The 12,260-nt window shown below is 36.4% G+C and overlaps 1 protein-coding gene across 2 annotated transcripts; it reads right to left on the minus strand.

Annotated features, from left to right (window-relative positions):
- Window positions 1-321: 321 nt before the first annotated feature.
- LOC113686866 (WD repeat, SAM and U-box domain-containing protein 1) lies at window positions 322-11,302 on the minus strand. Of its 2 annotated transcripts, XM_089181322.1 has the most exons (11): window positions 10,552-11,263; window positions 6,928-6,996; window positions 6,506-6,607; window positions 5,936-6,041; window positions 5,469-5,502; window positions 4,969-5,009; window positions 4,175-4,275; window positions 3,803-3,879; window positions 3,375-3,546; window positions 2,442-2,576; window positions 322-2,136 (listed from the first exon to the last, which is right to left on the minus strand). In XM_089181322.1, exons 1-11 carry the CDS (start codon window positions 11,144-11,146, stop codon window positions 1,973-1,975), a joined length of 1,596 nt encoding a protein of 531 aa, XP_089037448.1. In that variant the 5' UTR covers window positions 11,147-11,263; the 3' UTR covers window positions 322-1,972. The 2 variants fall into 2 exon arrangements, with proteins under 2 accessions (XP_089037448.1, XP_089037449.1); XM_089181323.1 differs by lacking the exon at window positions 6,928-6,996 and having other exon boundaries at window positions 10,552-11,302.
- Between the last annotated feature and the right edge of the window lie 958 nt (window positions 11,303-12,260).

Here is a 12,260-nt window from a genome sequence, read left to right on the forward strand (position 1 = left end):
AGAGCTTCTCTAAGTTGGTGATCATTTCCTTTACTCCCGTGACCTTAACAGTTAACTCCCCAACATCAGTATGCATATTCTCCATACTACTCCCTAGACATTTCCTAGAGTTCTGACAAGAAGAATTTGTATGACAATCAAGAGCTTCTTAAGTTGGTGATCATTTCCTTTATTCTCATGACCTTAATGTGTGATTCAGTGGTGATTTTGTGAGGAGAAATTAAATGTTGGTCACTCATAGGGGTTAAAGGGTGATTTTGGGATGTTTTTGTAAGGAGAAAGTAGATGCGAGTCACTGTCAGGAGTAACAGAGTTGAGTCACTGTGACTGATAATTTTTGATAAATAATTAGAGAACATTTTCATGAAGAGCTGTACTTTACAAGGGCCAAAATCAAGCAATATAGGCTATAAGAAACTGCTGTTCATTCAATATATATATAAATAAAAAAAAACTTCTTGCAGTACTTTATCTAAGCTGGGGTCAAGCAGTGATGATACTTCGTGAAAGTTACAACTTTCATGTCCGTGCGAAACCAACCTATCAAAAATTCACACACAAATTACCCACAAGACCTCTGTGTTTGATTCAGGAAAGATAACGTAAGGAGAAATTAGATACTGGTCAGAAGATTCAAAGTTTTAATTCATTCCTCTTCAACTCTTTACCTCCTAGCACAGTCAATTTTAATAGAGTTTAAAAATCGATGAAACATTAGTGCACCTCATGACATGATCCGAGGTTTATGGAAATTGGTCATGACGAACTGAATGCAAAAAGCTAAAGAACATGTTTGGTGATGCACTACTTGTTTATTTTGGTAACTTAGAAACCGAAAGTTAACCAGTTGAAGGTGGAACATAAATAGAGACAACCGATATAACAGTGGCGCAATGCTTAAAATAAGAGCGATACAGTAGAACCCCGCAAACTAGTCCTTCAAAGGAAAGCGAAAAAAGGTTCAAGCTAGTGGGGTTCGAGTTTGTTAAGGGAAAATGACTGAAAAATGGGTCAAGGGAAATCGGATCTTGTTCGAGTTACAAGGAGGCTTCGCGTCGACCAAATTCAAGTTAACGGGGCCCCAGTGTAAGTCGAATTGCCGCATCGCCAGGTTGTAGATTATATATTTTGACGAAATCAAGAGTGGCCAAACTGACCGTGTTTCGATACAAAGTTGATATAAGTAATTAAACAGTAGCAAATTCCTCCTCCTCCTTTACCAACATACTTGACTCAAGCGTGGCATTTTTTTTTCCTGATGGCGGTTGCTCATTCTAACAGACTTCATGACTCAAAAACAAAGTAATGTTTCGCACAAAAAAATATTGTCAACAACTGCGTATTTCAAAACGAAACATTTCAACAACGGCACCAACATTTTTAGCTGAGGCCGTTTTTGCTTGTTATAGTGATTACTATGAAGGGAACCCTCAAAATGTGTTCATCGTTTCCCAATGGTCCTCTTAGGATCGTTCAAAATACATCGCCAGACGTTTCTAATCAAAGTATATCTAAATATCTAAAATCAAAACGAGCATGTGCGATAGGGCTTTTACATCACCCATGAGGCGGCCGCCGCATTACTAGGGCACCTCTAGCTCAATATATAGTAACGCATTTTAAATATCTGGGACATAGCAAAATATCTTCCAACATACGGATAAGGTTGTTGAAATTATTTCTACCAAACCCTCCATCAGTAAGGAAAAACGAAAAGGGGTTCTGAAGAGGGTAGGCCAAGGAAGGGAGAGGGGTTGGGGCGAGAGATTTTCCTTCCCTCTCTCTCCAGTTCCCCACCGTATTTTCTCTCAGACGCCCGCTTTCGCGGTGTTTTATACAATATGACAGCCCGGAAAGGCTACATTTAACTACATTAATTTAAAATCATTAAATAACAAATTATTACGATGACATAAAGTACTCTTGTCGCACACATAAAAACTTTAGATGAGTTAGCGAGTGTGCATACGTATCAAACGTTAATATTTTGTCCACTAAAGTGTCTCTGTATCAGCATAAAGAGCATTCTGTTGGGTGTCAGAGAAGAATTCTTCAAAGGAGCATTTGTCATCGGGCTTGTTAGACGACCAGAGGTCAGCCATTCATCAATAGATGCACGTTCATACGTGTAGCCATCTTGTGAGATGAAAAAAGAGACAAAATAAAAAATTAAAAAAAAAACGTCTTAGCTAATTCACTCAGAACTATATTTCAGAAATCACTTAATATTGATCTCCACCATCAGAAAGAGAGCTCCCCCCTCTCACATTTCATCAGATTTCCCCTAACGGTTTGCCCAACCCACCCTCTGAAAAAAGCTAAGTACCCCGGCCAAGGTTCAAACCCTTGTCCTTACATCCAGAAACAAGTTACATAACCACGGGGCTACCACGTTTCCAACTAAGAAGAAAACGTAATTAAAAACCAGAAACTGTGCCAACCTGCGGCAATGACAGGATCAGTCATTATTTCTCTTGTTATGGGACACAGAAATTCATCAGGTATATCTTCCTCTAGTTCCTCCTTCTTAATTTCCTTAACTGTTCGCAAAATTTTATTTCGATGACCAGCTGGACCTGAAAATGATTCGATAAGTTGGTCTTCTGATTTTTTCAACTATAAATTGGGATAAAAGATGTGCTTTGTAAACTTCATCCACTTTGTTCTTTAACTTTTTAAGTCCCAAATTCACACCTCTAATTCTCCCTAATGGTTGTGACACAAATCCTGAAAACTTAGTCAGGAGAATTCAGTTTTAGATCTCGATAACATGTTGAAATATTGTATCATCAGTATGCTGGTAAACAGATTTCAAGTGTGAGAAGATGACAGCTGTTAATCACCTCTAGGAGATTGAAGGGTAAAAGCAGTCAGTCATGGGGCTTTGGTGAGAACGGATTGCCTTCATCACGCTAATATCAAGGAAAATAATTTTAAAATATCCCTTGGGTCAACAAGCATTCACATCAGTACAAGAACAGCGGCCACTGTCCAACACTTTTGTTGATCAATGTAACTTCAAAAAGTCACAATGGGCAGTATGACCAAGACTTACATCACCTATTAACCCTTTAAGTCCCACGTGTGATCAAGACAGAATTTCTCCTTTCAACATCAGTACAATTTTAAGCAGGCAGGTGATGGGAATAAAGAAAAATATCAATTAGGCAATTACTAGTTGATCTAACAGAAACTTTTAACTAACGTCAAAAGAATTGTATGGTAGACTGACAGTATGGAGAATTACTAATAAAATCTTGGGAGTGAAAGGTCTAAGAAAGGAAAGTAATTCTGCATATCATTCCAACTGGCCCTCTTATCAATAGTTCATAAAATTTGAGGAAATAATAAGTAAGATGTATCACTCCACTCACCAATACCAAGGTCTGATGCCAGCACTTCACTGGTCATGTTGGACAGCTCCATTCCATCAATGGCATTCTGACGGAATGATTCACAGTAAATATCAAGATCCAGTGAAATAAGCCAGCTACAGACATCATCAATACTCCATGTCACAAGTTTCTTCCTTTGTTTCTTGGGTTCCTGAGTATGAACCAAAGGCAAACACAGTCAAACTTTCATAAAAATACACAGCTACCTTCAGTAAGAAAATTTTTCATTAAACAATGCCACATTCTTATGACAGAATCATCCCAAAGGCAAGAAACAGTAATTCAACAATTATCAGAAAAGCTAGAACTGCTAGAGTGTCTGACTTCCCTGCCTAAGTTCATGAAACCACAATGTTTAAAAGGTGGCTTTCTAATTTAATCTGTGATGATCAATCAACAAACCATACCTGAGGCTCCTGTTTCTTCACTGGTGTACTCTGAAGAATTGGCTTTGTTGTTGATCTGCCTGACTGGTCCAGTTCACCTGTTTGGTTTGGAGTGCAGCACATTACTACTTTGATAAATGCCAGGCAAGCACACCAAAAAAAATTCAGCTTGGAAGGGAAATATTTCACGGGTGATTGCAGTCACACATGAAAAGGATGTTGTGTGGCCTAAAATGCAGCTCTACAACACTGTGCATGAACAGACCATAATTTGTATGCAGTTATTTGCAGGTCAAAAGGTGACCCCTTTTTTAATGTAAAGGAAAAAACCATCTCAATGATAAATATGAAATAACTAACAGCTAATAAAATTTTATATGTGTCTGAACGTACCACTCTCAGTTAAACAAATTTTCCACAGCTTCACCGTTCTGTCATTTGATCCTGTTGCCATCCAGTTCCCATCCAAAGAAAATGCACAACAATTTACATACCTAAATAAAGAAGATAAATATGAGTCTTCACCACAGAGGTCTCGATACCTTTTTTCATTAGTAACAGACAATATGAGATCTTTAACTCCCAAGATCTGATTGATAATTCTCCCCTCTAGCTGCTAGACATATCCATGTAAATTAGTATGAGAATTTGGGGTTACTAGTAGATCAAGACAACAACTTCTACCTAATAAGTTTGAGTATTCTCATTAGCTGTTTGCAGAATAATGTAAGGATATTATCGGGATAAGTTTCATGTTGATCACTTCTGGGAGTTAAAGGGCGAAGTAAATTTGTCATCTCTATAAATTTTTGGTTCTCTATGTTAGCATAAATTTGATTGTTTTAAAAAATATGATAATTTTTTTAATAAGTGCTACCCTGAAAAGAGTGCTTTCTGCAAATCACTTTCATTCCCAAGATCTAAATATCAATTCTCTCCAATGTCTGCTATATTTTTCTTTTAAATTTGGCTCTGAAAATTTGGTGTTACATCAGCAATATTCCATAATTAAAAAACCTTTTCTGTCTTCTTGTCACCTTTCTGCTTGATTATATATCAACAATGTGGGGAGAAATTCCCTTTTGGTCACTCCCAGGAAAAAAGGGTTAAGCAACATGCCTGGTTTGCAAAACAATTAACATATAATCTAGCAAATAGAGTGATCAGGGTTAATTCCACAAACATACCTTGTATGCCCCTCTAATGTTAGCAATGATACTCCCAGTAACTGTTAAAAAGAAATTCCCCAGGTAATCATTACAAACCATAGGTACTTATTCTAGAGTCAAATACATATTTCCTTTCACACGAAAAACCCCATGAAAATTTACAATCATTTGCTTTTCTTGAAAGTGAATTAAAACAAAAGAGAACCTAAAAGTATGATGAGTTCACAAAGAAAGACAAAGTATCAAAATTTTGAGAAATGTACAACCCAGTCAGTCATTGTGAGAGCACTTCATGAAAAATTTGGTCAAAAGTTCAGCCAGTTTTAAGGTTTGATGAATGAATACATGAATATGATAAATCAGAATTGCTGATTAGTAAATGAAGATGAGAGAGATCACTGCAGTTAGGAACACTACTTAATATGCAGTGGTGAAAATAAAGCCTGAAAAAAAAATCAGATATGTATGGGAGTTGAATCTAAAGTAATTAACAAACACATTTTCTGTCATTAACTTACTGGATCCCAAAGGATAACTAACTTGTCTGAAGACCTGCAAAAGCAATAAACAAGAAAGCATAATCAACACTTGATCCCCGTTTGTGTTTGACCAGGGAAAACACATTCCTTGCCTATGGACCTAAGCTTCTGACTATTTAAGAAACTGATGCTCTCAAAAAATTGTGTGTGTAACAAGATGTGCGAGGTTTTCAAGATCTGGTACAAATTGGTAGTAAATTTAACCAATGTTGTGGCAAGCTTTGCTGCACTACTCACATGTTTAAACACCCAAGCTGAATCTCCACACAGTGTGCAAAGAATTAGGGAAAAGATAGGTTTTTTTGGATCATGCTTCTCTTGTTACAGATATAATTCCTGTTAAAGGTCACAGTGAAACAGAGGGCTTTTGTGTTTAACATGAAGTCCCTTTTTTCTCTCTACAGACTTTATCTCGCCCTTTGTGATCAGTAGCACAGCTTGCTTACCCTGATGCCATGATTTTGCCATTTGGTGACATAGCAATGCCATGCACTGGGCCCTGGTGACCATTTAGTGAACAGCGTTTACGGATGTGGCACTCCGCTGAAAATGCTATCAAAATAATTTGAGAAAATTTCAATACATTATCTAACAAATGACATGAAGAGAAAAGAAAAACATTTCAGATGAAAAATTCTCTCAACTGAGAAAGAAATGTATTGCATCTGAAAGGGAGAGTTAACATTAATAGTAATCATTAATTATCACATTGTCAGTCAGAGTTAATCCTTTGAATCCAAGAAGTAATGAACATATAACTCATCCCTATAACATCAATACATTATCTAGCAAACAGGTAATGAGAATACTCAGAGGTACAAGTTGTTATAATCATCTTAATCAAGTACCAAATTCTCCTAACTAATTTACAAAAACGGTGTAGAAGCAAGAGGGGAGGGTTACCAATCAGAATCTTGGGAGCTAAAAGTGGTGTCAGCAAGTTAAGGAAAGATTTAATCTAATTATCAATGAAAGAAATACACACAAAAATTGCATCACTATGCTGGCATTAGTACCTGAAGCAGTGAAAATGTCCCACAGCTTAACAAGGTTATCATTTCCACCTGTAGCAAGCATGAACTGTGGGGCACCTCCACTTGTGTCTTGGAAAGCAGGATCTGCAACATTAACACAATGTTGGCTTATGTCATGATACAATTCATGAAAAAAAAATTTTTTGGCTTATCTGTTGAACCCAACATTATTTAATGATCATGCCATCTTGCATAGATGCAGCCCTTGATAAAATAGTACACGTTGAGGCAAAATAACCATAAACACACTTTAAGTAAGCTAGAATTTAAAAAACCTTCACATAATTTGTTTCAGATATCTTAAACAGTTGTTTAAGGTTACAATATGTTAGAAAACTTGGTACAATTAATATTAGTTAATTCAATATCTTATAATCACACACTGCAGCAAAACAAAAGCTTACAGTTTGTATCAAGACCAAGACGGCGCAAAACAACTTGCGTCATAAATGAGGATTCCACAGTATTCAGTACTGTAAGAAGAATTAAAAAGAAAGTTTATAGTGTTAATGCAAGAAATAGATATTGTATTTGTGTATTAAGTAAAATGTAATTACCAGAAATCTGATTTAAATGCTGAGTTAACCTAATTTATTGGACTATTATTATAAAAATTATTTAAAAATGTATACTTAACTGGAAAAATGGGTTAACATGATTAAAAACTTAAATCATGGCTGATTAAAGTTTAAAACAAATTTGAAAATATCATTAATGGTTATAACTTTTAAATACAGTTGTTATTCAACTACAAAATCAAACAAGTATGAAAAATATTAATTACAAAATTGATGTACTCATTAACCCTTTACTGTTGTTTACACCCCAACATCAGTATGCATATTCTCCATACTGGTCCCTACACCCCTAAGGTGCTGAAAGGCAGAATTTGTTTAACAATCAAGAAGTTTTTAATATGTGATTCAGGGATAAAATTGAAAGAGAAATTAGGTTTGAGTCATTGTTATGAGTACATGAGTTAATTTACTGTGAATCATTTTGATGAATATTTCAAGAACATTTTCATGTAGAGCTGTACTTTACAAGGGCCAAAGTTATACAGTGTAGGTTAGAAGTGCTGCTCGTTCAACATAAATAAAGAAATAAAGAAATAAATAAAATCTTGCATTTCTGTATTTAAAACTGGAGTCAGTTTTAAACGATGGTAGCCTACATGCAGCAGTACCCTCCCCACCAAGGGAGGGGAGGGTACTGCTACCTGTAGGGTATGACAGTGGTTCATGAAAGTTATAAGATTCATGCGCGTTTGTAGCCACCCTATCAAAACTTATCACAAATTAACATAGACAATCAAGCAATTTGGATGACTGCTTAAATTCATCAAGATAGTTGGAACATCATCAATTTGGATGACTGCTTAAATTCATCAAGATAGTTGGAACATCATCAATTTGGATGACTGCTTAAATTCATCAAGATAGTTGGAACATCATGTAATCTTACATGCTAAAATGATTAATTTGAAACAAAATTGAGCTTGGAGTGTTGATTTATTCAAAGAGATGATGGAATTCAAGTTATTTACTAGAGATTTGAACAAAGATGCCCTATGCAGAAAGTAACAAAAGGGGGTCCTGTTTCGGCCATAAAAATTTTAGAAAAATGAATCAGTCATGTATACTTTCAAAAACATTTCACCCATTACAACATTTTACTAAAGGAAACTTCAAATTTTTCTTCTTGAGCATAAGGTTTCTGAGAAATCATGAGGTTTTCATGAAATGAAATAAAAAACTCACTGGTCATATATATTTCAGATGGGAAATCACCCCTGATACCAATTTATAAATTCATAAATCACAATTGCCTTTCTGCAAAATTTATACATCACATTGCTGGTTACCATATGGGATTCACAAAAACAAAATCCCAGCAGCCACTGAGATATGCTTAAGTTTGCATAAAAACTTGGATACAACAAATGAGTAAAAAGAAAAATATTACTGGTAGTTGAGAAATTATAGAGAAAAATAAAAAAATAAAAACTGAAAAATGGTCATGAGAGGTGGGAGGTGGTGACAGAGTATTGAAAATAAAGAAAACCTTTCTTCACTATATGACAATAATAGGGCTTAGAAAAAGAATAGTGGAAAAGATAGGACCACAATATATGTTGATAATCACAAGGTACAGGCTATTGTACATGTCTGAGCAGGTTCATTGTGTGGGTTTATGGTCAACTCGCCGACGGACCAACTCGCCGACACCAACTCGCCGCCGTATAAAATCAAGTAGAGACGTCGGCGAGTTGGTCGTCAATCCAATACAACTTATTAGAAGCTAAACATACAGAAAATTAAACGATATTTAGTAAAAAAACATTGGACATTGGTGAACATCAAACAGAAGCTTAAACATCGGTGAACATTGGTGAACATCACCAATGACTATAACAGCTTAAGACGCGAACGAGTTATTGTGTGACAACCATAGCAACCACGCAGAACCACATGTTTTTTTTTTTACTTTAAAGAAAGATTTATTCATGATCGAGAACGTTTGATTTACGATAAAAACGATAAAATTCCATTTATTATAAAGATCAGATGAACATGTGAAAGTAATGTATATCATGCAATTACTCTGCTCTTGTAGGTCCGTTTAATCTCGACATCGATTTCAATAATTGGGCCGCTGTTCTTTCACCATTTTCATATTTCTCCCATAATCCAAACACCTTACTCTGTAATTGCCTAATAAAAAGAAATGCTTTTTACTAAAGATCTTGTCTAGAAAGCCAAGTTTTCGTTAAAAAAACTGAGCGATTGACATGCTGAGTCTTAACGGTGTTGTTGTCACACAATAACTCGTTCGCGTCTGAAGCTGTTAGAGTCGTTGGTGAGGTTTACTTCGCTTTATTCGCCTTAAGATCCTTATAAACTTTGTTGCAAATAAAAATAATTGCATTTTACTAAAGATCTCGTCTAGAAAGCCAAGTTTTCGTTAAAAAATCTGAGCGATTGACAAGATGAGTCTTTACGGTGTTGTTGTCGCACAATAACTCGTTCGTTATAGTCATTGGTGATGTTCACCAATGTTCGCCAGTGTTTTTTTACTAAATATCGTTTACTTCTCTGTATGTTTAACTTCTAATAAGTTGTATTGGATTGACGACCAACTCGCCGACGTCTCTACTCGATTTTATACGTCGGCGAGTTGGCGTCGGCGAGTTGGTCCGTCGGCGAGTTGACTGGTTACCATTGTGTGATTTTAACAAACCATCATCCAAACATTTGATTATGGATATGAGAGACAGTTTGGAAGAATGTACCATAATCAACTATCTCAACAGTTTGTCCATGGCCCAAGTCCTCTTCCATACATGCATTCCAAAAAAAAGAAAGTTATGCTTAACTATGCTCAAGTATGAATTAATTAATCATTGATGACATACTCTTATGATCTACATGTATACAAGAAAGTAAGAATCAACATTTTTCAAGTACGTTGAGGGCAACCCCTAAGTTTGCTGATGGATCTCCTTCCATTCTAACAGAAATATAGGGAAGTACTGATTTGTATGGAAAATCGTAATATTTTTCACTAATTCAGTGACTTATTCAAATGAAATATGTGCAGCTGCAACACTAATAAAATCTTCACATTATTATCTATCATCTAATTAAATAACTTAACAAAGGAAATAATGGATAATCGATAGCAGGGCTGGGTGAGGATAATTTTGTACAAAAATTATTGTAAAGCGACTTGTTTAGGTAGTCATAGCGGCTATTCTTAAATAGGAGACTGAAGGAGCAAAGATAGCAGTATCTTTTTAACACAAGTGCATTACTAGGAATTATGCAGTTTATAAATAACAACACAGAATTGACTATTTGATCCACACCAATTGCTAATGATGAAGCTTTTGTACTCAAAACTCCCTCGAAAACAGTCACACAACCTTCAACTCAAAATGATTAGATCGATAATATTTGTATCAAAAGGCCCCCAGTAAATCTTGTTACGAAAAACACAAACTGCAAAGAACTGTAAGCGTAACTTACTAGCTGATCCAAAAGTTGGCGAGAAGCAACAGTCAGCTACTCCTAAATCGTGTCCTTCCGCATAGAACTTCATCATTTTTCCACTCTGAGCATCCCAGATACACAAATCTCCCATACTCGTTCCAGTCACTATGTGTAAGCTATCTGGCGTAAAACAACAAGTCAACACACTACTTTCCAATCCATCCACGCATTTGACGAGCTTTTTAGAAGATACATCCCAAATACAAAACGTTTCATCCGCAGAACCGGTAAGGAGGAATCGAGAGTTTGGTGAAAACCGACATACGCGAACAACGTTTTTATGTCCTTGCAGAACCGTAATCATGGAACCAGAATCAACATCCCAGAGGAAAACACTACAGTCCGTCGAGGCTGTTGCAAGTATAGTTCCAAACGGCGAGAAACTGCAAGAGTTTACACTGTATGTATGCCCAAGCAATGGTGACACCGACAACTCGCTTCCATTTTCAATATTCCACAATCGAACGGATTTGTCCCCAGAACTTGAAGCTAAAACTTTACTGTTAGGTGAAAAGCTACACGAGGTTACGTCTGTTGCATGTTTTGCGAAGGTGTTAACTAGCACAGCCATTTGGAAAAAAGAAAACAACTACATGTTACGCAAATATCAAAGTAGACCTCCTTCAGCTGTCTACGACTAATACCCTAATGAAACTTAGGTTCTTACTACGTCATCGTCTACATACGAGTGACAGCGAATGCTTTCCGAACTAATCCGAAATAGTTCGAAGGAAAATAGGTCCGCAATACCTGCATAAATTTACTGATTGTACAATTCTGGGTTTTTGGTGTCCTGGCAGTTTTTAGACGTTCGCGAAAAAAGGAAAAAAATTTTCACTCGGATTATTCCCACTCATCGTAAAAAAAAAACCCTGAACCTTCCCTAAACAACTAGTCGAAGGAGATTTGATTTTGGCGTTCACAGAAAGCAACTTAAGCGTAAGCGCCAGTTGCTCGACGTACCTGCGTGGCCCATGCGACGAAATAACTTCACGGGATTGGCAAAGTTTCAGTCACAGCAAATTATACGAGAAATCTAGAACGATTTAAGCTTACATCTCGTCTAACGTTTAAAGCGACATATTAACGCCCGCAACCGTTATGTTTTATACGAACCTTGCAAGCTTTTAAATATGTTCTCTTGTGATACCTGCGAAAGTATTCAGTATAATTTATTGTAAGATTTTTGCCTACAATCTGATCGATTTCTCTTACATTGTGTGCTGAGACTGAAACTTTTCACCTCGAGCAAAGCTTCGTCGCACGGCGTAAACAAACAAGGCGAGCAACTGAACTTCTTGTACATCTCCGTGTTAAAACACACGAGAGGACTCTAAAGTATACTTCACTCTGATTGGGCAGAAAAACACAAAGATTTTCTGGCATCAATCAGATACCAGAACGACTGTGACCGTTTGGAACTAGTCTTGTTGGACAATGTCCCCAGGGGCTCTTCCGCCCTGTCTTGAAATCGACTCACAGCCCCTGGGTCTCCGAGGATGGAGCGGATATCGATGACGCATACAGTGACTTCACCATAGACATTTTCTTTTGTCTTTTTATGATATAAAACAAAGAGATTCCATGTCGTACTTTTGTTCATTTTTTCAGTAAAATTCTACAAATGATAGTGTTTTACTGAATAAGGTTTTGATGTGCCAGTTGTGGGCTAGAGATATCATGAA

Source organism: Pocillopora damicornis, chromosome 9, assembly GCF_964200805.1.
Source record: "Pocillopora damicornis chromosome 9, jaPocDami1.2, whole genome shotgun sequence".
Taxonomy (NCBI): domain Eukaryota; kingdom Metazoa; phylum Cnidaria; class Anthozoa; order Scleractinia; family Pocilloporidae; genus Pocillopora; species Pocillopora damicornis.